General features: G+C 36.6%; 1 protein-coding gene across 7 annotated transcripts in view; it reads right to left on the reverse strand.

Annotated features, from left to right (window-relative positions):
- WWP1 (WW domain containing E3 ubiquitin protein ligase 1) overlaps positions 1-26,514 on the reverse strand; it is a 134,866-nt gene that overhangs the window by 18,574 nt on the left and 89,778 nt on the right. For 6 of the 7 annotated variants that reach the window (XM_045454570.1, XM_045454569.1, XM_045454568.1 and 3 more), the window contains 11 exons: positions 19,969-20,064; positions 18,224-18,398; positions 15,927-15,981; positions 15,758-15,842; positions 15,501-15,629; positions 12,589-12,664; positions 12,410-12,481; positions 10,421-10,509; positions 6,776-6,935; positions 3,091-3,224; positions 2,862-3,002 (listed from right to left, as the gene is read on the reverse strand). In XM_045454570.1, coding sequence (XP_045310526.1) covers positions 2,862-3,002; positions 3,091-3,224; positions 6,776-6,935; positions 10,421-10,509; positions 12,410-12,481; positions 12,589-12,664; positions 15,501-15,629; positions 15,758-15,842; positions 15,927-15,981; positions 18,224-18,398; positions 19,969-20,064 — 1,212 coding nt within the window. The remainder of the gene's footprint in view (positions 1-2,861; positions 3,003-3,090; positions 3,225-6,775; positions 6,936-10,420; positions 10,510-12,409; positions 12,482-12,588; positions 12,665-15,500; positions 15,630-15,757; positions 15,843-15,926; positions 15,982-18,223; positions 18,399-19,968; positions 20,065-26,514) is intronic. The other variant, XM_045454573.1, reaches the window with a different exon arrangement.

The raw sequence follows: 26,514 nt of genomic DNA on the forward strand, positions 1-26,514 counted from the left end.
CCACTACATGTAATCAATCATTGAATCTGAACTATTCTATTCCTATAATATCCTCAAAAATCCATTCCCTCATTTTTACCTCACCTGTTTCAGGTAGGTCTACAATACCAACTACCAGAAGTTTGAAAGAGCCTTTTAACTATGTTCAGATCTCTAACTACTCCCCCTTCCATCCATCCCTCCCAATTCATCCTCCACAAAGATGCTAGGATTAGCCTTCCAGAAATAATTCTGATCATTTCATTTTAGTTTTCGTTTATTTTTGATGACTCTCCTATTAGAGCAAAAATCCAGGTTTCTTAGACATAAAAGTTTCCCTAGACTAACGCAAATCTGGCTACCATTCAAGGCTCCTAGCTAGCCACTATATCTCCTCTGTGGCTGTAGATTCTTGGGATAAACTAATCCCTTTAATACCTCAATTCCTCTGCTTTTGCTATTTCCCTCCCTCCAAAAAGCACTCCATCTTTTCAGACCTAACATGCAATGCCGTGGGAAAAACTTTCCTGAGTCCTAGCAGAATCAATCCCACTTTGGATTCTGACAGCATTTCATACATCTCTCTACCATTCATTTACTCAGAGATTAACTGTGGTACACTAAAACCAAAATATCACAATTAAAAAAGAATAGTATTCTTACATAATTTTAAAGAGCAAGATTAAAAAAAAAAGATTAAAGTCTGTTATTGTTTCAGAAACTGAAACAATTAAGCAAAAATTGTTATATTCAAGATTAGATATCAACTCTTATATAACAGGTATTACATGGGCAACTCTTTAAAAACCAGTTATCACCTTAACACAAAATATAAAATATAAAGTAGCAAACTAAATATGGCCTTTATATGATGAAATTTTATTTAATCTGCTTTTGATATCTGAAAACATTGACAGCATTTTAAAAATGCTTCGGATGTGCTATTTAATAGCTATTGTTGGTTTCTGTGGAAAGCTTATGGCTTGAATACAAAAAGCCCAGCGCCTTATGGAACTATCTTTGGAAACATACTGTTTTCAAAATGGAAAAAACAATTTAGCTATTTACGAGTAATAAATGCTCACTATATGACAAAGAAGCAAAACAAAAATACCTCAGAGAATATAAAGATACATAAAGAAGAAAATCAGTTATTAAACTGTTTTTCTCCTCTCAGAGAAAACTAATTAAGCAGAAAAATAGGAAGAGGCCTAGAATGCCACACTGGAATAGCTGCATTAACTTAATAAGCAAAGAGACATTAAGGATGTGAAATTGAAAGGCCATAGCAATTTTATGGGTTAAAAAGGGAAGAAAGGATTGTTAGCTATGTCCTTTTGCAAAAGCAATACATCAATTAAACAGTCTTTGACGAAATTACCTCACTTTAGAAATCTATGCCACAAAGACAAAAGCAGCAGATACACAACAGCTTTACTTAAGGAAGTTTTCTTTGCCTTTGTTTGTAGTGGCCCAAACTGGACACAATCTGAATGACACTTACTAGCAGAAAGGACTACTATAGAATGGGTATACCATAATTTATCTAGCTATTAGAAAATGTGTTAGGTCTATCTCTACTGACCTAGAGGATGGAAAAAGCAAGCTAGAGAGTATGATACGATCCCATTTTTGAAACAAATATCAAGAACATAAAGTCTGAGACGATGATGGCACCAAGAATCCAAGGGTAGTACCATTAATAGAGATAACAAGGCCAAGTAAGGCAATAGGAAAAATAACAGAAAGAAATTTGATTTTAACTTGATTTAGCAGTTAGGAGTTGACAAACTATTGCCCATGGGCCCAATCCAGCCCATCACCTGTTTTCTGTACAGCATGTAAGCTAAGAATAGTCTTTACTTTTTAAAAATGATTGAGAAAATATTCAAAGATTATCTGACTTGAAAATTATATGAAATCAAATTTCAGAGTCCACAGTAATTTTGTTGGAAACATAGATAGCAACACGTACCTGTTCATATTTTGTCTATGTGCTTTTGTGCTGCAACAGCAGAGTGGAATAGTTCCAAGAGAGATTGTATGCGGCTCACAAGCCTAAAATATTATCTGGTTCTTTCACAGAAAAGTATGGATCTACCTGGAAATTATTTCTAAAGTTCAGATATTACTTTATTAGAAAGCTGAAGCCATGGTGCCAGTCTATTTAGAGAAGCAGGTTGAATAAAGAACCTTGGAAAAATATCCACATTTAGGAAAAGGAGTTTTAGATAACCATCGTTAAAGAGAAATTAAAGAAAATCCATGAGGTGCAGATCACGGGATTCAAAGGAACAGTTTCAAAACAGAGGCTGTGGTGGGCACTGTGAAAAAAGTTAAAGAGGAAACGTGAGATGGAAGAGGAATCGAGCATTAGATTACTGGTCACGGCTTGGGCTACAGGCTGGGCTTTGCTACTACCGTTATAACAGAGCACCCTAGGTTCTTCATCTAGAAATAATGAAACTGCACAGTCTTTGCATAGTCCTTTTTAGCACCAATGTTCTATAATTTTTGATCTGGACAAAGATGGGAATGCATATAGCAAGCAGGAGTGGGAAACTGAAGGTCACTATTCTCATTTCTAGAACACTGATTGGTACTGTTGAGAAGAACTTAAATAAATGTTAAGCTATGAGAGGCAAGGGAAGTTATTTTAGTACATTTGAATTTTTCAGTCCTGTTAGAGCATGTTTATAAACTGAGATGAAGATTGAGTAGAGAGCAAATGACAGAAAAGGATATGTGAAAGGGGGAATGAATGTGGAACAGCTTCCCAGAGGAGTGAACGTGGAATCAAATGAAGGGTACAGACAGAGTTGTTAGTTCTGACATGCTTTAGAAGTTCTAGAAATTAAGGCCAACCAAGTATATCACCTTACCCAATATATTCATCTTTGTTCTCCTCAGTCACGAGGATATTGGAACCTCCCAACTTCAGGTCATGTGAAGTAACCTTTCCCAAAATTTCCATGTCAACAGAAAAGTACATTTCTAAGCCACATTCTTCAATGTTGTTGTCTCTGGGTGATAAAAACATATATGGACTAATTAACCAAATATCTAAATTGTCTTCAAGAAAATGCCTTACTGAAAGACAAATCTTCAAACCTTATCCAGATAAGGGAGTTATAAAATTCAGTATCAATAGACTCCAAATCCTTAATAGTCAGTTTTTTGCTTAGCATACGCTTGTAGAATGGTAAAGAGAAACCAGTATCAATAAACTTCCCATGAAAAAGTGCCTGCCAAGAAAAACAAAAAATTTTACTTAAAAATTTATAAAACAGTAATTTTCTTATTCAAAGCACACAATAACAGAGAAATCATGAGATTTCTCAGGCCATGAGATTTTCACAGGCCAAAATAAGCACTTAAATAAGTAACCAGCGTAAATCATGAAAACCAATTATATATAAAATGCTAAGTATGAAAAACAAATGACAGAGTTAAATAACAAACACTTAACTATATCATCAATAGGACTATATCATGTCCTATTGATAACTATAAGGAAAATAAAAGACCAGTACCCAAACCCCCACTCTTTCTAGTGTTTTATAAATTAAATTAACCTAATTGGATGCAGAAATACAGAAGGAGCCTCAGCACTCCTGTGCACACACCTGGCAAGACCTCTTCTTCACGCCTCTTCTGACCACAGTTGCCTAAGAGATTTCCAGGACTAACAGCATTTGCTTTCACACCTGCTCACAACAGCCAAAGCAGGAAGCGCCAGATCCCCTCAGCACCCCAATTCTCGCCACCAACTGCCCATCCATCTAAAAATCTAATTCCATTTCTCACACCTCCCCTAACTCCCAAAACCATCTCTATGCTCTACCCTGTGAGGCTCGTGATCCATCAGCAAAATTGCTCATATACTCAAATCATTCTTTGAAGATCCTTTAGCATCTTGCTTAACAAAAATCTAGTGTTTTTCTGAGGACTCCGCTTCTACGTCCTCCCAAAGGGGTGCTGTTTCTCTCCCATCCCCCTCATGTCACCAGGCCTGGAAGTAAGGCATATGTTGCTCTTCATTACTATTTCCTCCTCCCTAAATCTGCCTATCTTTAAGCTCATGCCTTCACACTGTCATTGGTGGCTAACCATCCCACCGCTGTCCGCATTTCATTGCTATCATCCCTAGATCTCTGGGTTTCTCCTTGTTACTCCATCAATGCTGTGTTCTTCTGTGCTACCGTCATAAATAATTTTGGACAGTCTAACATCTATAATGATGATTCTCTTACTTTCCTGACTTTTTAGTCCTTTCAGTGATCTTAGTTTTTCATTTAGCTAAACATTCTTGACATCATACCTTAGATACTGTTATTAGCAACCACTGTATTTCTTCACAAACTCAATTCCAACCACCACCTAATTTGCCAGCTCACTGCCTTTTGCAGTGATACCTACAACTTTTGACCCCACTGGGATCTAAAAAATACATAGAAACTTATCACTGTTTCTCAGCTTCTCAAAAAAGTTATTTCTCCCCTTATTCAATTTTGATTCCACCATCAGTCATTAAAATTACTCCCTCGTATACCTCCAAACCTAGCTTCCCTTCAATGAATTTCTGGCAAAATATAAAACCCTGCTAAACACAACTCTTAACCTACTCCCTGCCTGTGTCTGGGCGCTGAAACATGCTAGAAATGCATATACAACCATGGTGACTGGTTCATGACCAACAACCTCGAGTGGGAGCTTAGTGCTACCTGGTAATCCTAATGCTCCACTACATTCACTCTCCCAGATGACTATTTCATTCCTCAAATACTTCTTTTCCCCACTCCCACTGAGCCTATGATTTTGCCGTCTATTTCAGTGAGGGAAAAGAAGCCATCAGAAGAGAATTTTTGTGTGTTCCATCAGATCTGCTCACTATAAGCAACTGAATCTATTTACTGTATTAAGTCATCTATTACTTCTATGTGGACTACACAGATCTCTTCATCTCTCCTACTCAAGGTCATTGCTCCCATAGTCCCTATCTCTTTGACCTCACCAAATTCTTTCCTCTTACTTGGCCATCATCATCTGCAGATAAATGGTTTATTCCCCACCCATTCCTTATTTATTTCTAGACACTGCCCAATTTCCCTAAAAGGAAGCAAACTTCCTTAAAAAGTTTATATTTGTTGTCTCCATTTCCACTTCCATTCTCTCTGGATTTCACCCCCACCAACCATTCCTCTGTACTGCTCCGGAATGCCTTTCCCCTGGCCAAATCAAATGGTTGCTTCCCATACCTCATCTTGCTCAGCCTACCAGAACCGAACATAGCTGATCATCTTCCCTCATCTTCTAGCAAGGTTCTTATTTGAGTCTCCTACCTGCTCCATGGCCTTGGCTCTTTTCCTGGTTCCTTCTCATCTCCTTGACCTGCAATGTCCTTAACCTTCTTCTCTGTCCACACTTATTCCTTAAAAGATCACAAAGCCCTATCTATATAGATACCCTCTCATCCCCAGACTTCTATATCCACCTACTCTACATCTCCATTTGGATCTAAAGGTATCTAAAACTTAACAAACCAAATCCAGTTTCTTGATTTTTCCCAATCCCCCAAATTTGCTCTTGCCACAGCTGTGCCACCTTAGGAGACAGCCACTGCAACCAGACACATTTTGACGCCATACTTGACTCTCTCACACTATGCATCTAAGCTGTTTGAAAACCCTGTTAACTCTACAGAATATATCCCCGAATCCAAACCACTTCTCACGACGATCTCAACTGCTACACCACTTAAGTCCAAAGCCACTATCATCTCTCACGTGGATTGTCATAAATGGTCTCTCTGCTTCTACTGTTGCTCTCCTCTGCACGCAATTATAGTCTCTTTCCTACACAGCAGCAAGATAAATTTCATAAAAGCCAAGTCAGATCATGTTATTTTGATCATGTTATTTCCTGCTCACAACCCTTAAGTGAATTTCCTAGAGGTCCCACACAGTACCTTTCAACCCCATCTCCCACCACATTCTCTCTCATATACTCTGCTCCAGGCATGCCATTTCCCAATCAAAAATGTAACTACACTTTGGAGACTTTTTCTTGCTCTTCCTTATGTCTAGAATGTTATTCTCCAAGATATATGCATCATTCAATTCTTTGCTTTCACTTTTATGTTCATGTGTGACCCCTCAGAGAGGCCACTTCTAATCGTGCCATATAAAAAAGCAACACTCCTTGTTCCTCGGCACATACTTATGTGTTATTCTGTATTTGTTATGTGTTAACCTTTCTAACAGAAGGGTTAGAGAGAGAACGGGGACAATGTCTTTTTATCATGGTCTCACCTCTGTCATACTACCATGCTATAGTAGGTGCTCAATAAATATTTGCTGAGTGAATAAACAGGTAAGAAAGTACAAATACAAACACTTCTGAAAAGATAACAGTTCCACACCACAAGAGCTTCTGTAAAGCTCTGAAAATTCCCAGCACATCAGTCAAGTCCAAATGTTATACAACTCAGATTTTCCTTTTATACAAAAGTAGTCACACTATAATTATGCTTTAATTTATAAAATAAAAGGACTTTTAAAGACCAAAAGGCTACATCAATAATCCTCGTATTCATAATCTTGATTTCATATAGGTACTCAAAAAATAAATTGTATTTTGGTATTCTCCTTTCTAGGCAGACTTCCTTGGTAACAAAGTTTGGGAATATATATAAGGGATAATGCGGATCATTTTTTAGTCTTCTCTAAAATACTTTTGAGATAAACAAGTTTAAGTAAATAAATGAATAAATAAATAATGGAAAATCAGGACTCACCATAGCAATAAAGCGGCCAATAAAACAGAAGTACGAAAGATGGTCTGGATTAATGGTTGATGCTGGATTTATTTGTAGACAATAGTTGTTCTTGCCAGCATACTCAAATAAGCAATACATGGGGTTCAAAACTTCATGTGAAAGCAAGAAAAACCATTCTCTAAAAGAAAAGATAATTTTTTAGCATTCATACATACATGAACTTAAAAACAAACCTAAATACACCCATGTACATATCATACCTCTGCTCAACAGCCTGTAGTAACTTGGCTGCCCAATTCCTCAGCCCTCCAGTTAAGTCTTCCTATGATCTGGCCCTCCAGTCAGTTACCTGCAGTTCTTATGATGCCAGACTACAAACTCAGTGCCACTCACAGATAACATGCTTATTTTTATGCCATACTTTCATCTGGCTATGTCTCCTCAGTGTCAAGCCAGCCTACGTAGGTCCCACTTTTTCTTTCAGCACAACGTAGATCCATCCCATTTAAGCAATTTTTCGAAGCAATTTTCAACATATTTATTTGTATCAATCACTGAGTACTCTGTGGTATTGTGGTAACAACCACAATATTATTCATTTTCCTATACATGACCTGCCCATCCACTAGACTATAAGCTCCTCAAAAGCAAAAGCCACGTCTTTACATATATTTTTGTAACCGACTCATAGGCATTTTAGGATCTATACGCAATAGGCTTTAATAAGTATTTGCTGTTGATACTGACAGACACAGCACTGATGCTAAGGAACGGTTTTTATTGTCAATGTATTACAAATGAAACAAAAATTTAAAAGATGAAACCTTTAAATGTGATAAGCATTCTCTAACTTTTTACCATCAATTTTGCCTCATGTAGCAAAGTCCAATACATATGAGATCCAAATAGATAAGAGATTAATAATTTACATATCAAAATAAACCCAATTTGCAAGATTCTCTTCAACGGTAATTGCTTCTAAAGCAGGGTTCCAAGCTCAAATGCTTACAGTGATTAGCAAGTGGCTTCCTTCTGTACACAGCCTCCAATTCTCTACCTAGCCCCAATCTCCCATTCTTCACTGTATCCCTAATAAAAGTTATTACCAGTTTTAAGGAAGAATTATTTCTGGGCATATAATCATTGTCCTTAGATGACAGGGGAATGGTGGGCACAGAGTGAAAAAGAGTGTATACCACTCTATAGGACTGAATCAGCTACTCAGATTCAGCCAATTGATGTCACGTGAGAAGCTGCCAACATGGGTCTACGGTTTTTAAAGAGAACCCAGAAATCTTGATTCTTAAGCATAATTTAGTGATTTTCTTTAATGTATCAAATAATTGAAAAAAAATTTTTTAAATCCTAGTGGGGGCCATTACTAGGCAGGCTAGGTCTGGCCTGGAAGCCTTTTTACAAACACTGTTCTAAAGCTTTAAAAATACAATCTCAGAAACTGTCTGACAGGTAGAGAAGGCAGTCTTTCCCTAAACAAAATCAACTAAGAAATGATAAACACTAATCCACAAAACTAAATCCAGTCCCAACATAGTAGTTGAACTAAGTGACTTTCCACTGTGACAAGGCTGAGGTAAGACATGTCCCCAGGGAAAAGGGCTGACGGATCTGTGAGAACGTGTTTAGACACAGAAAAACCAGAAATAGAATTTCCAGTTGCGGCAGATCACTTTTAGCAAACTAGAAGCCCAGAGAAAACGGAATACATTTAAAAGAAGAATGTTTATGTATAACATGGTATCTGACCTATATACCCTGACATTAAAAGAAGAAAAAATTCTAATTAATAAGAGGTGGAAGAGTTCACTTTCAACATATCCTTTTCTATACTTTCTAATAAACTAGAGATACAAGAGGTTAAAAAAATTATGAGACAACAGATGAGCTAGCTAGCAGAGCCTAGAGAAGAAAATGAAGAAAACAGTAAAGCCACTAATGAAGAAAAATCACATTAGAAGCAACAAAATGTAGGGCAGTACTGCAAACAGTGACATGAGGATAGGTTTGAGAAAATCAAAACAAAATAGAAAAGCACAAAGATAAAAATAATCAGAGAAAAGATGACAGACAGGTAGGACTGACGAAGAAGATTCCACATACCCATGACTGATGTTCCTGAAGAAAAATGGAACAAATGGAACAGAAAAAATATTCAAAGACATAATAGAAGAAAATTTCCCTTAAATTAAGAAAGATCTTAATAGGTTCCTAAGAAAAGATATAAAACAATCAACAATTAATGAATTAATGAACTTCAAGGAAAAGGACTGTGTGGGCATCCAAAGAAAAAAGTTTCCTATAAGGTGCTGGCTTTCCACTTCACAGTGCTGTACCATTCGATGCTAGAAGACAGTGAAGCAAGGTCTACAGAGAAGGGGACAAACTAGTGTTGCATAAGACATTTATATCTAGTGACGTTGTTTATATACAAAAGCACAAAAACACATTTTCAAATATGCAAAACTAAAGGAGTATATCACCCTTGTAAACTCTTGAATAAACCAAAACTAATACATGAATCAAAATTAAGAATTTGGGAATAAGAAAATCATACTATGGAGTAACTGGCTAAATGCATTAAAATGTCAAAATATAAAACTAAACCCAACCAATGAGGTAAGTATGAGTGCAGACAAGAATAGGAGTATTATAAAGTCAGACATTTTAAAAATAACACATTTCATTTCTAACGTCTACCTTTCTTTTTAATGTCTGAAAATTTCTGAAATTGAGATAAATCAAAATAGATGTAATATGAACATTTAGTTTCCTTTCTGAAAAAGCTTAATAATTCACTGGATGAGAAAATATGCTAACTAACCAAATCTGATAACTCCACATATATGCTCCCACCTATTTCTGTTTTTGTTCACTGTACTAAAGTTGTGATTTTGTAATTCTGTACAACTATGACATATTGGTTTAAAAGATGTGTTTCTATGAAAAGCAAGTTTAATTCTTTTAAAAGGTTTAAGGAAGGTGTGTTCTGGTGAAAAATAAATTGCTTTCAAATTAGGTTTGGGTGAAGCAAAAATTTTTTTAAGGTTTTCATTAAAAAAAATTGAAATTAAAAGGATTTCCCATCATATTGCTTCACATTTTCTGTTAACAATGTATTTAATAAATGTAAAACTATTCTCAAAAGGATCCATACTGGATTAAAACACAAACATAAAACCAACATACACTGTTAGAATAGTAAAAATTAACCTTATGCATGTTGATCTATTAATTATGATATCTGCATACAATGTAATATTATGCAGACATTAAATAAGAGTATCAGTGCCATTAAAATAAAGGAGAGTATTATCTCCATATATGATAGGAAAATACGTCGATATAAAATGATAAAATCAAGTTACTACATTGTGCATGTTATATTAACAGCTGTTAAAAAAAAAACCCAAAAAACAGCATATGTACTATATCACACATACGTACAAATTTATTTCTATGCAGAGAAAATGTAAAGGATAACCAAGACAGGAATAATAATGGTTACCTCTAGAACTGTGCTAATATTTTAATTTTTGTTTCTAAAAATAACTCTGGATTGCTACTGAAAAAATGTATCTTTTCAAGAATACATCCACTACAATGGAGATATATTTATTGCAAAGCAGATATGTGTTTTTATTTTACCTTGCTAGACCACCATAATCAAGTCCTTCTTCTCCTCTAAATATTACATATAATCGTCTCCTCAAGTCATAGGGTTTTAATGCCATAATCTAATTAAAAACAAAAACATGGATATTTTAACACTCATATACAGTGCAAGTTTCTTCCAAAATCATTCAACTTAAATTTCATTTGTATTTCCAGGATTATACATTTCCTTATCTCATACAATGCCTTTAATTAAAGAGATCTATTGATGTGTTCCACAAACCAGTAGAGATGTACCTTACTCTTATGCCTCCTGTGATTCACTTTCTAAAATCTCTTTCCCCTCTTCTAATATTAAATGGTAGTTCTACTTTGGGTTAGTGGCAAGAGGAAGAGTCACACAGAAAGTTCTTAAGCTTAGAAAATATTCAGTCACCTGTCACTCTCCAAATTTTACCAAAATCTTGTAAAAGCTGACTTATAAATTTTTGTAACTAGCAACATTTGATGAGAAGAGCTTGTTGTAGGTCCTGCTTATACCACGGATTTCATTTATCAGTAGGAAAGGAACTCAGCTAAATCAAAGAGTTATTTACAGATACCCAATTTTCATAGTCTTTAGTGGCTTACATTAGCGATACTAGTAAACAGGCTTTACTTTTGAATAAAAATGAATTATTCCACCACACATATGATAAAACCGAAGCCAAGACTGGCGTGTCTGGGTGATGGCACAGCTTACCAGCAGGACTTCGCTTGGTAGGCAACCATGCACATCAAATTGACCATGATTCTCCCCACACCAGAGGACAGAGCAAAGTAAATCTTCCATGAACTTGGATAGATACTTACTAAAATAAAGCTCAAACAGAGCTTAGAACAAGCTAAGAATTTATTAACTCAAACCAAAAACTTAACTCAAACCAAAAAATTTTTTGATAGTAGCTATATTAAATATCATACCCAAATTCCAACAGCTAGTAAAATTCAGCTAGGATCTGAATATTGTTGAGTCTGGAATGCTGTTATTCTATTTGGGCTTGTTTATGTAAAAGTCCTTGTGTGCCTGTATACAAAAGGAATTTTAGTTTATCAACGTAATACTGGGGGGCAGGGTATGAGCATGCTCAAGTGGGGGAGGGGCAGAAAGAAAGGGAGAGGGAGAATCTTAAGCAGGCTCCATACTGAGTGCAGAGCTCCACACAGGGCTGTATCTCACAATCATGAGATCATGACTTGAGCAGAAATCAAGAGTCAGGCACTTAACCAACTGAGCTACCCAAGTACCCCTGATTTATCATCTTTAAATATTCTGCAGATGATTCAGGAAAGGTAGACATATTCCATTCGTTCATTCATTCACCAAATGTTTACTGAATACCTGCTATGTGCAAGGCACTAGCATAACAGCAGTAAATGAAGTAGTCTGTGCTACCATGGAGCTTACATTCTAACAAGGGAGACAAATAAAATGGGTCAGATAAGTGTTACAGAAAAGAATAAAGTCTCATAGGAGAGCAGGTACTGCCATTTTAAACTAGTGTGCTCAGATGAGGTCTCTTTTAGATCATAACCTTTAAACAGAAAGCTACAAGAGATAAGAATAAACATTAAGGTTACTGAAGGAAAACTTGAATGAAAGAGAGTATCTATACTGATTTAATTTTAATTTGGTAGTATTTACCAAGACTTGTTTGAGTTAATAAAGTCTTAGAGAAGTAAATAAATGTCAAAGTGTGTCAACTTGCTCCAGAAGCTGTTTATTTAAAATGGACACAATGATAATAGCTATCTCAAAGGGATGTTGTGAGGATGAATTAAATGAAATGATAAACCTAAGATGCCAGTGTCAAGCATCTGGTAATCACTGTATACATGATGGGGTTTATTACGATTGTTATTATAATGCACGCTCAGTGAGTGGCAGTTCATGGTTTAAAATTTCTAAACTGTAACTCCCTTCAGATATATAGAATATAATCTGACAAGCTGTACTATTTATTCTGATAAAATCTTCCTTACCTGTTGGAAGGAATCTTCGAACAATGTCTGCCGGGATACATTGATCTTTACGTGACTGGGTAGTGCGTTAGACTAAAAACAAAAATAGTATCGTGATATCATGTAAGTTATAGTATTTGTATAGTACAAAGATAAGACTAAATGATTACAAACATAAGATTTATTTACCACTGTAGTACCTGGCACAAATAACGGAAGTGAGCAAGTTTCCACCTAAAGCTGCGTTCATAAGCAATCTGTGGACCACCTTTAGTTCTAAAGGAAAAACAAAACAAAACATGTTAATTCACAATAGAGTTGGATATATAATATTGTGGAGTATACCAGAGTCCTACAAATGACCACAGGAAAGCTATTTGCTGGGAAAGAAGATAAATTTAGTGGGCTAAGAGGCCTGAAAAATGAGGACACACACAAAAGTAAGACTATATATATATGGGTGGATCTTTTGTAACAAAGTTAAATGAAATATTAAAGTCTGTTACTATTAAAAAAAAACTTTGATAATAACTTAAATCTAAGGAGGATAGAGGCTCTAGACAGAAAAGACAGGGAAGGAAATTCTACCACATCTTAAGCCCAATTCAAACTAAACATTGGTGAGAAAGTATGCAAAGCAAAATCAATTTCTAAGAACGAGTGACATCTAGGTCACACAGCTCAACTGGTAAATGAGGGAAGAGACAGAGTGGGTAGCATGTAAGGGACAGGTGTGAGTCACACTGAGAAGGCCTGGGTCTTCTGCCTACTGAGGGAGAGCCTAAGATACATACATAAAGAACTTTCATGATCTTAGGGAACATTTTGTAATGGATGCAAAATGTTCTCTTGTGTTGTCAGGTTCAAGTGAATTCATTCAACAAATATTTACGTAAGACATACTACTACCTGGCACTCTTCTAGTTGATGAGAGTGTTATGTGTTAACAGGTAATGATAATGTGTTTTTGTGGAGGTTATATTCCAGTGAAGTGGAAAAACAAGAAACAGAATAAATAAGTAAATTATATACAAAGTGTGTTAGAAGGGGATAAATGTCTTACCACTCCTCCTCAAAAAGAAAAAACAAGAATGGCGTCTGGGTGGCTCAGTCGGTTAAGTGTCTGACTTCGGCTCAGGTCATGATCTCACAGTCTGTGAGTTCAAGCCCCACGTCGGGCTCTGTGCTGACAGCTCAGAGCCTGGAGCCTGCCTCAGGTTCTGTGTCTCCCCCTCTCTCTGCCCCTCCCCCACTCATGCTTTGTCTCTCTCTCAAAAATAAACATTAAAAAAATTTTTTTTAAAGAGAGAGAGGAAAAGGCAATGTAAAAGGATACACAGTGTATAGGGAGATGTTTTAATCCTGAAAAGGGTGAACAGAGTTGGGCTCACAGATCAATATTTGAACAAAAACATGGAGGGCATAAGCCATGTACATATTTGAGGAAAGAGCAGAATAACAGCTAAGACCCAGAAGTAAAAGTCCAGGTGCTTGAGGCAGAGCTACGTGGCCAGTGAAGCTGAAGCTGTGTGAATAAGGAGAGAAAACAGAGATGAAGTTGAAGAGGTAACGGGGATCACATTTTTTAAGGCCTTGGAGGCCACTGTGAGGAATCTGCTTTTCACTGAGATGGAAATCACTGGAAAGTTTTGTGCAAAGGAATGACTTTTTACTACTTGCTGCTCTAACATTATATGAGGTGTGGACAGAAAGCAAGAGGCACCGTGCACTCCAGCTGACCAAAGTAGTGGCAGTGGACATGGTAAGACATAACGGGATTCTGGACACACTCTGAAGTTGAGATGGCTAAAAACGTATTGTGTCAAATGTATTATGTCAAATGCTCCTAAATCAAATGAGACAGGACTGCAACCAACCCCTGGATTAACAATTAACAATGTGGAGGTTGCTGGTGCCCTTAACAAGTTCAGGGTCAGTAAAACTCCTTGTAATCTGTTTGAAAGAGTAATTAGAAACAGCAATATAGAGACAACGCTTTCAGGTACTTTTCCTGTAAGGGGCAACAATAAAAATGAATTTTCACGGAATGAATTTGAAAGGTAAAAAGTTGTGTTTTTTTAAATTTTATTTTAAAAGGTTTATTTCTTTATTTAGAGAGACAGCGTGTATGCAGTAGAGGCACAGAGAGTGGGGAGGGGGGGCAGGTGGGCAGGGAGGAGAGAGAGAATTATAAGCAGGCTCTGTGCTATCAGTGCAGAGCCCGACGCAGGGGTTGATCCCACAAACCGTGAGATCATGACCTGAGCTGGAATCAAGAGTCTGTTGCTTAACCAACTGAGCGCCACCCAGGGACCCCTGTTTATTTGTTTTCAATCTAGGAGAAATCACAGGTGATGAGAATAACTCAGTAGAGGAAGAAAAACTGATGATGGAAGATAGAAAGATGACAATTGCTACAACAATTAAATGGGAAGAGGGGGAAAGATCTAGTGTGCCAGTAAAGGCACTGGCCTTTGATAGGAACAATGATAGTTCACCTATAGGATTAAGAGGGAAGACAGATGCTGGTAGGTGGGTAGATATGACAGTAGGAAATTTGAAAAAAACCTTTCATAAAACTATTAGTGATGCAAAGATACCACACTTAAGAGTAAGGATGAAGGTGAGCTCTACTTTAAGGTCTTTTTATCTGGAAGATTCAAATTTGTTGACATCTCATTCCTTCACACTGCAGTGGCACGATGTGACTGTTAAATCTGTGCACAGACTACCTCGGTCTGAAACCAGCTCCATTACTTGCCATCTGATTTTGCACAAGTTAGTTATGTCCCCTAAGCCTCAGTTTCTGCACTAAAAAAGGGAAAATAATAGTATCCACCTCAAGGGGCTGCTGGGAAATAAAATGAGCTAGTTTATACAAAGTGCTTAGAACAATCCCCCACATACAGTAATCACTAGATAAATATTTGCCATCATTAACACATTATGTACTACAAATTCATTCTGTAGTAACATAAAGCAAAGATGTACGTATACTGAGCTATTTACTTGTATAGGTTTTCTTGATTGACAGAGTACAATCTGTTGCTGAAGTTGAGGCCAAATTTTTATGTCATTAAACAACACTTAAGTACTTTAGGTTTTCACTTACACAGATGACTTCCCATTGCGAGGATCTTTGAATGTTGTTGTTCTTGTATTATGATCAACAAAGTACCTAACGCCTTCCCGAGTATACCTGATTTCCCACCCTTCTGGCAGGGGTTCTTCATTCTGTAAGCTAATACATAAAGTTATAATCACAGGGTGAACATTTTCTAGGTACTAAAACATCTGAATCAAGGTTTACTTGATTTTACCTACAGATGCATGTAATATTACTTAAGTAAGGCTGTAGTACACACATACCCTTGAGTTCTTGGATCTTCCCACTGGGTTGTTTTTGTGTTATGATTCACAAAGTAAACCCTGTCAGTTGAATCCACTCTTTTTTCTAAAAAATAGAGTGAGCACAGCATTTAATAACTATTTATTACATATATCTTCAGATATTTTTACCAACAACATATCAGCTTACCCCAGCCTGGTGGCAAAGGCCCATATGGGTCATTTTCTGCAGCTAACATTGAAGCCTGATTGGAGAAAGGGTTCGAGGGGGAAAAAAAAAAAAAAAAAGAACAGTACTTTAATATAAAAGCAGAGATAAACCGAATACTTGATAGAACCACATTTTATAATAATTTTCTAAAAAATGATAAAGGAATGTGAATACAGTCATTTCAAGACACAAAGTACATTTAAACATGTCATGAGTTAAGAGGAGTCAATCAGTTGATAAAATTACTAGTTTTTTAAAGATGACTTAGAAATAACTAATACTGACATCAATATTTTAATTTCTTAGCCCTTCCATAATAATCTACAGGAGTGAAATGAGAGAAGAGCATATAGAAAATTGTGTTTAAATGAAAACTACTTGTTTAGAAATACAATACTAATCAGTTCTTTTTAAAACAAATGCCTAATTCTGTGCTGACAGCTCAGAGCCTGGAGCCTGCTTCGGATTCTGTGTCTCCCTCTCTCTCTGTCCCTCCCCCACTCGTGCTCTGCCTCTCTCTCTCAAAAATAAACATTAAAAAAAAATTTTTAAACAAATGCCTATTAATAAAACCAATATTAAAATCCAGTGTCATCTTTATACAAATACTTTTAATATTAGCATCTTTTGTGTATTCATATACAAAACACATTCATGCTTACATACTGTAAGAATGACAAATACAAAAACTATCACCTGAAAAATTATTTCTTAATGATAAAGTATATGATAAAATGATACATATTTTATAACCTTATAACAGATACTGTTAATTTTACCCAGTATCAATTTCCCACTCCTCCCTCCTTGACACCCAAACCACTGTTTTCTTTGAGGCAGAAATGTATCCATCTAATATTCCATTCCCAGCTGGGTTGGTAGAATGACCAATTCTGGCCAGAGAGCTACTGTCAGAAGTCCCTGGTAAGGGCATCCCTTTCCAAGCAAAAAGGCAGGGCTTACTAGATAAAAGTCATCTGCCCTTCTCATTCCCCTTTCCCTTTCTTCTTGCCTACAACAGAGAATGAAGTCCAAAGGGCAACAGCTCTGTATGATAAAGGTGAAGCATGAAGCATGATAAGGATGTACCAAGAACCTGGGTACCAGGTGGCATTACTGAGCCAATGTAGTGTTAGCTCTGGACTTTCACCCCAGACTTGTATATACTTAGATAATTACATCTCAATCTGTTTAAAGGTGTTCTATGCAGGAGAACACATTTCTAATACATCCCTCTGACCTAATTTTGCCCTGTTTCCCTAAGGTTTTCATGTATACAGACAGCAAAAGCACACAGTACATAACGTACAAAAGCACAAAGTACATAATTTCTTGTTTACTACATACAGCTGAACAGTGAAACCTTAGCACAGATTTCTGTACAAGTTACCGAAGGACCAGAAACTGGTGGCAGCAGGAGACGCTATGAAGGCTGGGCTGGCCCTGTCCCTCTCTGCTGGCCACAGAAAACCAGGTGAGTGGGTCAGACTGCAAATGAGAACTTATTACTTAACCTCTGAAGAAAATGGGAGTTGAAAGAGCCAGCCTGAGGCAGGATTCTGAAAAAAGTTATTTAGGTTTTCTTTTTGTGTCTTCCCTAATTCCTATTTGCTAGCCTCCACATGTTGGGTTTTCAAGTTGCCTCAAAACACTATCCAGAGATGCCCAGTACTTAAAATTTGTATTTTCTACTTCCTGTGATCAAACCTATTTAACAGAGATTACCCGCTACCCCAAGTCTTCTTGTAGATGTTTGTTTACAGCAATAAATGAACCATCAATTGGTCAAATTTTCAGACAGCATTAGATTTTTTGGACAAAACCATCTCCAATCCCAGGAATCTCTTCGGTAGGCCAAAACACATGAAAGTATTGTTTCTGAGATTCTGAGATGGGAATGAGAACAGCTGGAAAATGGCAAGACTGGCCTTAAGTAAAATCAGGAGGTAACTGGTTTGGTTTAAAGCAAGCAAAATGATTCTAATTAAAGGTGGAGGATTAGGAAGTTAGTAAAGACAAATTATTTCATTAAGAAATTCACTTATGAAAACTACCATTTAGTAAAGACAAAAACAGTATGTACTTAATGTTAGTAAACTAGAATTAAAAAAAAAAGCTTAAAGTGTGTATGTGTATCAGAAATACTTATATCTTATTAAAGAGTAAATAAAAAATATCTTGCAATGCAGTCTATAACATTTAAAAACCACCAAAGTCGAAAACAGCAAATGCCTGAAGGAAAAAGTTGTGTTGATATCGTACAATGTGCTAATTACCGAATAGAGGTATCGTTGGTTGAACTGTTGCATAGCTCCCTGCAATTGGTTCCGCTGAGACTGCCACTGTTCAAAATTTCGAACAGACTCCATGGTAGGCCGCTGCCAGGTTGTTGTTCTGGTGTTGTGATCCACATAATAAACTCTTCCACGATCATCAACTCTTCTTTCCCAACTACCACAGGATAAGCATTAATAAAAAGTAAGCAAGAATGTCTTAATATAAGAAACTGGAAAGTAGTTAACACCTAACTCACATGATTTAAAAATCAAGTCTGAGACATGAGCAAACAACTTCAAAAAAATGTAAACATTGATATTCTTCAGAGAAATTACAAACATGTAACTTGCTTTTTAGGTAAATTATCTTCCCCTTCTACCACTACATGATTTCTAAAAAGGGGGCCAAAGACTGAACAGTCTCTGTATCAATCTGACCACCCTCTTTTTCTTGATAAGTTACTGAGCGCCTAGTAATCTGTCCCTCTAGCCACTGCCTACATTCAGGGTTGTAACTCAGTTCTTACAGGTCTTCAACATCCTGCTGTTACACAGCTGCTGAACACAAATGCAGATCGAATCATGTCATTCCACCTATCATGGCTCTCCAGCACAGCATAAAAATGAACCCATTCACCATTTCAGCCTCAATTCCCCTAAGATCTTTTAAGAGGCCCACATAATAGCCAAATCAACTACTTGCTGGTCTCAAATGTATATGTTTCATTTTGTCATCCTTTTTTTTTCTGAATATTCCCTCAAAACAAAATGCCCTTCCCTATTTCTCCACCAACCAGAGTTCTCCCCATCCTCCAGGGTTCAGTTAACCCTAAAGCCAATTCATGCCATTAACTTAGTTATCTAGCTATGTTCGAGGGATGAGGCAAGCCTAGGGTCCTCCTATTATGCCCCCATCCCCTCTCTCACAAACACTTCTATAAGCCATTAACTTATACAATGATTTAGGAATCCTATCAGCAACCCATCACATGAAAATAACGTATTTTTGTGAATATTCTGGACTTTGAATGTGTTTTATATTGGTGGACTTTAAGTTGCATCTGGAAGGACATATTCTAAGAAGCAAAGACAATAAGGAGATACTGCCAGTCCAGGCAGAGAGTTCAAGGAGAATATAAACAGTATAATTCAACTAGTTATCAGCACAATATGTATGAAGAGCTATTAAAGATAAGAGCACAAATGAAAAGGAAGACCAATTTTGTGAATACAGCCTAACGGCATGAATTTATATAGTGTGTAATAGAAATATTTTTATTCATTTAAGACTGTCTATAATTTTAGCCATAATGTAATATAATTTTACTTGTAGCAATCTTTTAGATCATAACTTTGAACTACTCTAACGTCTCTTATGTCATTAGATCTCATGAAATAATACAGCTTAGATCACTACCTTTGGAGAACACACACACAAATTTTCTTAAATACGCTTTTCATTCCTTAAAATATAATGAATGACAAGCACTAAAACTGAACCAAAATTCTACAGCTACTCTACAGTACACATGCCAGTGTTTGATAACCTCTTGAGGAAGCCCCTTCAGACTAATAGTAAAAGAGATACACTATAACAAATCTCATTTACTGAACAGTCATTATTCACAAATAAATGAAGGAAAATATAACATGCACAAGGAAAGAATCATTTTATGTTGTAATAAATTTAAGAAATCAAATGTATGATAAAACACAACTGGAGATGAATAAAGATGCCAATTTACCCTGGAGGTAAAGGTTGCGGCCTCTCCCATGTGGTTGTTCGAGTGTTATGATCCACGTAATAGGTTCTACCATGAGGATCTTTTCTCTGTTCCCACCTTTAATAAAAATGCAAAAATGAAACTAAAAGATACCAAAATAAGACAACCTTCTTATATTCGGGAAAATTGCAAATAAGTTTTACTTTAAAAGTTTATATAATATACACACACGCATATAAAATTTCTTTTCCCAACTATTAGTGTCTTTTCAGTTCTTAATTATTACCTTTTTATTAACAGTACTGGCAACTCAGTAGATACATAGTCAGTACAGGAGGATAAATACCTAATGTTTTTAAAAGTTACTAATTTATATAATTTATCACCAGAAAATTATCAGAAATTCATCAGAAAAGACAAATTTAATTAAAGGTAGAGGAACTTTCAGCCTATTACCACACTCAAGGCACAAAATGTTAATGAGGTAATATCCACTTCGCCTGCAATTTAAAAAATACACATCTATAAGATTTTATAGATATTGCATTAAAGAAGTAGGTGGTGACACTGCTCCATGAAAATTCTTCTATATGCATAGTGTCTTCTTTTTGTGTACAGCTATCTCCCTCTTGTTTTCAGTAAAACTCTGTTTATGAACATTCCAATTTCATCTTTTCCTTTTTTATCTCAAAGACTCTCAATCTCTTACTTTCCCTACTCTCATTTTCTCCTCTGTGATTCCTGTTTCTTCTCTTTCTGTAATATGGTATAGAAGAAAAATGTTAAATATAAAACATAATATTTCTGAGTTTTTGTTTTCAATTGAAAGTAGACTAAATGGAAGAATTTTGTTTTCTCTTAAACTCAGGGGCCCAATTTGATTCTTTTTAGATTACAGAGGTCATTATTATTTTCTTACACAATGACCATAAATATTAAGCTATTCCCTAAGCAAGGTATACACATACACACACATTTACTTTAAAAAGGCATGCAAAAAAATTTAATAGTTTGCTTAATTAAGCTAATCGACAAACAAGTCACAAAATGTTTCAACAGAATTATGAATAATAAAAATGCCCAACTTCACAACTGACTCAGAATCATGTAAGTTGTTAAATCGATCTATTAAAAAATCCCTGTTGCTCTCTTCCCTTTTGTGGCCACTGCTGAAGCACCAGTGGCCAAAATGAAGTTCAATCCCTTTGTGACTTCTGACCAGAGCAAGAACCATGAAAGACATTTCAATGCACCTCCCACATTCGGAGAAGATTTTATCCTCCCCTCTTTCCAAAGAGCTGAGACAGAAGTACAACATTCGATCCATGCCCATCTGAAAGGATGATAAAGTAAGGTTGTGCGAGGACACTACAAAGGTCAGCAAATTGGCAAAGTAGTCCAGGTTTACAGAAGAAATACATCATTTACATTTAACGAGTTCAGCAAGAGAAAGCAAAAGGCACAACTGTCCTTGTGGGCACTCACCCAAGCGAGCTGGTTATCACTAGATTAAAACTGGACAAAGACTACAAAAAGATCCTTGAACGTAAAGCCAAATCTTGCCATGTTAGGAAAGGAATAGGGCAAATTGAGAAATAGGGCAATTGAGAAGATGCAAGAATAAAGTAACCTGATATACAACTTTAAATAAAAAACTGTTAAAATGAAAAAAAATCTCTGCTGTATAAAATCCTACTTTGGAATATTCATGCTACCCTATACTACAAAAATTCAAATATTTCTTACAAAAAAACATTTCACTAAAAAAAAAACCTCTGAAACTTCAGATTTTATGTATTTTCACTTAATAATAAAAGTTCATTGGAAGGCAGGATTCCAATATGGAATTTCATTTTAAAGACATTTCGGGAATATCTGTAACACTATCAATGGGCTATTGATTTGTATGAAAGCTCAACAGCCAAAAACAAATGTCTTAAAAATATACAAAATTTTGGGGCGCCTGGGTGGCTCAGTCGGTTAAGCATCCGACTTCGGCTCAGGTCATGATCTCACGGTCCGTGAGTTCGAGCCCCGTGTCAGGCTCTGTGCTGACAGCTCAGAGCCTGGAGCCTATTTCCGATTCTGTGTCTCCCTCTCTCTCTGACCCTCCCCTGTTCATGCTCTGTCTCTGTCTCAAAAATAAATAAATGTTAAATATATACACACACACACACACACACACACATACACACGAAATTTCAAGAACCTCCTGATAATGGTAGTTTTGTTATTTTTAGGTATTAATTCCTATAATCAGTTCTTGAATTTTTATTGCAATTCTATAGCAAAACTTCCAGATTTCCATCTTTTACAAATATTTTTATCAAAATTATACATACTTTCACATAATTTTATACATTCATAGTTGTATAATGATATACATACACCTTCACACATACAGGGCTCACTACAAAAAACAGTGCCTACTGTCCCCTTAACTTCATTTTCCATTCCACAAAAGCAACATTTTCAACTGTTTCAGCCAATTCTTCTAGTACTTACCTCTTTTTATATTAATAAGCTTATTTTACTATTTTAGATTTCATCTCAAACATTGTATATTAATTTCTCACTATGAGAGATTCAGCTGAAGTCTCTCTCCTGCATCCATCTACACATAAACTGTAACACTTACCCTCCTTCGACCATTCCACATACACACATATTCTGTGTCCTTCCCTTATGTGATGTAAAACTCTCCTGACAGCTGAGTCATGGAACATAATATTTCTTTTGTCTCCTTTCTTCCCATTTTCTTAGTTTCTATGTATTTATTAATTTCACTCCCGGGGCGCCTGGGTGGCGCAGTCGGTTAAGCGTCCGACTTCAGCCAGGTCACGATCTCGCGGTCCGTGAGTTCGAGCCCCGCATCAGGCTCTGGGCTGATGGCTCAGAGCCTGGAGCCTGTTTCCGATTCTGTGTCTCCCTCTCTCTCTGCCCCTCCCCCGTTCATGCTCTGTCTCTCTCTGTCCCAAAAATAAATAAACGTTGAAAAAAAAAAAAAATTTCACTCCCAAAACTTCTCCACCTGTATATATGTCCTCTCAAAATATTCAGACTCATCAGGTATTTACCAATCACAGCTCTGCCTCACAATGAGCTGCTGATCCTGTCTGGCCAACTGAGAAGCTTGTGGCACATCTGCCATCTTGGGCCCCCTTTTACCATCATGCTGGTGATTCCTTTCACTCCCTTTCTATCAGACACCTGAGATCTGAAGCCCATGCCCTTCACATTCAGTAGCTAATTTTATTTATTTATTTTTTGAAGTTCATTTATTTATTTTAAGAGGGACAGAAACAGCATGAGTGAGAGAAGGGCAGAGAGAGAGGGAGACGGGGAATCTCAAGCAGGCTCTGTACCACCAGGGAAGAGCCCAATGTGGGGCTCGAACTCAGGAAACCGTGAGATCAAGACCTGAGTTGAAACCAAGAGTTGGAGGCTTAATCGACTAAGCCACCCAGGCACCCCTCAGTAGCTAATTTTAGAGAAACACGAGTCCTGGTAGCTTCTTAACAAAGGATACACAGGAAATGAACTTTGGAAACCGAGGATATCTGAAAATGTATTTATTCTGTGCACACACTCAACAGTTTGGCTGATTACAGAAATCAGGTTGCATTTAGTTTCCCTCAGCATTTTAAGTTGGCTTAACAGCTTTTTGCATTGATTCTAAGAACTCTAATGCCATTCTGATGAGTATGAGATGTGCTTTCAGTCCCTTTTTAAAATCTCTACAGAGAAAAAACTAAGGTTTGCTGGAGGGGAGGTGGGTGGGGGGATAGGTTAAATGAGTGATGGGTACTAAGAAGGGCACTTACTGTGATGAGCACTGGGTGTTACATGTAAGTGATAAATCACTAAACCCTACACTTGAAACTAGTATTCTCTATCTCTCCCTCTCTCTCTCCCCACTCCTGCGCTCTAGCTCTCTCAAAATAAATAAATAGACTTAAAAAAAAAATCTTTCTAAAAAAGGGTGGCTGCCTGGGTGGCTTGGTCAGTTAAGCATCTGACTCTTGGTTTCAGCTCAGGTCATGATTTCACAGTTCATGGGCTCGAGTTCCACACTGACAGTGAGGAGACTGCTTGGGATTCTCTATCCCTCCGTCTCTCATTACCCTTCCTGTGCTCTCACTCTCTCTTAAAATAAATAAATAGACTTAAAAAAAATCTTTCTGAAACTAATATTATATTATATGTTAACTAACTGGAATTAAAATGAAAGCTTAAAAAAATAAATAAAAACCAACTGAAAAACACCATGTAGAATGTGATACCAGTTTCTTAAAGTAATTCTATAAATGTATGCAAAACAGTAATTTACACAGTTACTCTCTAACCTCTTCACCTACTTCTATCTTTCCTCATAGAATCTGTCACTATATGACATTACTGAGTAGGTTATGTATGCAAGGCCCCAGCTGCTCAGCCTGCTGTTACACACCCTTCACAGCAGCAGAGTCTTAGGCTCTCTTGGCCCTCTGAATATCCCAGGCCTGGAATAAAGTCTGATACAGAGAAGCTCTCAAATATTTACTGCCGGAATAAAATATAGACACCACTCTCTGAGTCTTTCTGTATGACTTAAGTATTTTATTTGGTCATGTCTTAGCTTTGTGATCAGAAACAAATTTTAAAATTGAGGGAAAAAATAAACATAACCAAGTATTCCATCTATATAATGGGCTACAAAGTCCTTTTCTAGGTTTATCTCAGATAAACTGCAAATATTCCCAACTTAACACTCAACAAATACTCAGTAAGCACTCACGTTCCAAGCATAATGCTAGCCACTGGTTCTTAATTTTTCCAAAACGGGTTCACTTCCAGATTTCAGTGTTTTTGCTCTGAACAGAATTTACCTTTCTTAAATTTTTTCTGTAAAGTGCCAGAGAGTAAATATTTTAGGCTTTGTGGGTGAAAAGGCAAAGTCAATAATATTTGTAAGTACTTACATAATAAGAGCAAAAACTCCTGTCGTGGCCCCACCTCATTTTCCTAGCAGCCAGTCCAAGGGGAGGCAACTTGCTGAGCTGTCACTCCCAAAGTGAGATTCTACCTCTTGGAGCATGGCAGTTGTCACAAGTGAGTCCCCAATGTGTAGGTGGTGACTAAGGCATTGGGCAGCAAGGACAGAAGAAGGTACTGGTGGGGAGAAAGGATGGTACAGAGCAAAGGGTGATATTCTGGATTGGTCTGGGTGACTCACAGTGACAGCCAGCTAGAGCTGTGCCTGTGGGTCATATACAAGTGGTGGGCTGGAATTGGCAAGAGATCAGAACATCCCAGTAGTGAAAATTCATGAATACTTCCCAGTAAGTGCAAATTACCTGGCTGAATAAGACTTCTCAATAGAATTCTTTAATTTCATAGATTTAGGTGCTAATTTATAAATGCCACACTTCACCCAACCATAATACTCTCCTTTCTAGTATTTAGATATAGTCTCACTAAGACATTGTATATAAAATTTCCAAACCTACCACTGAACAAGGAACTTGCTTTAAAACAATAAGTAAATGTGGAAGAATTTTGTGAAATATATTACAATAAGAATAAGAGAATTTAGTTACTTCTTGAATAACTGCTGATTTCAAACTTCGATAATGGGGTAGATAGTAAGACTTGCCTACTCATAAACCATGAAGAATGGTTACCTCTCTCCTCTACTGCTAACCTATGTCCACAAACTCCTACCCATCAGAAGCTCACTACTTTAAAAGTCTCTCTCCTTTTATGAAAGAAAAACTGACCCTCAGCTCTGTATCTTTTCCTGCAATTTCCCCCAAACATTCCTCTTTCTCTGTGTCCACTAGCTCTTACTCCTTAAAAGTTTACTACACACTTCTACCCCTCCCATTCACTCCATCACACAGCACTCTGAATACAGCTCTATTTCCCAGAAACTGCTTGTCAAAGGTCAACAATAATCTCTTTGTAGTTACATTCAATTGGTGACTTTCAGTTCTTATCTTACTTGAATTTTTCAGTAGTTTTTGGCCTTGTTAATCATTTCCTTAGAAGCATTTACAAGCCAGGGCTTTTGCCCAATTGTTCACTCACTCAAAATCATTTAATCAAACACTAACTCACTTATTTAACAAGTATTTATCAAGTACCTGCTACATAGCAGGGATGGTTTTGGGTACAAAGAATACCGAAAGGGACAAACTAAAGCCCTTTCTAGTCTAGTGGAAAGAAAATTGACAACAAATATGTGTCATGTGGTGATTAACATAACACAAGTTATGCTGATTAGAAGAACCCTACTCAAAAGCGTTCACACTGATTTCATTTATATTAATTCTGTAACAGGAAAAACTAAAACCTATAGTGGAAAAAAAAATCAGAACGGTGACTGACTGAAAAAGGTACTTTAGAGAACTTTCTGGGATAATGGTAATATCTGAAATCTTAGTAAGGGTTTGGGTTAATCGATGTATGTGTTTGTTGAAACCCATCAAAATAGTATGGTTAAGACTTGGGCATGTCCTTCTATGTAAACTTTACCTAAAAAACTTTACACAAATATTGAACTCCAGTTAATGACATACAAGCTAA

This window comes from Leopardus geoffroyi, chromosome C3 (assembly GCF_018350155.1).
Source record: "Leopardus geoffroyi isolate Oge1 chromosome C3, O.geoffroyi_Oge1_pat1.0, whole genome shotgun sequence".
NCBI classification, from domain to species: Eukaryota; Metazoa; Chordata; class Mammalia; order Carnivora; family Felidae; genus Leopardus; species Leopardus geoffroyi.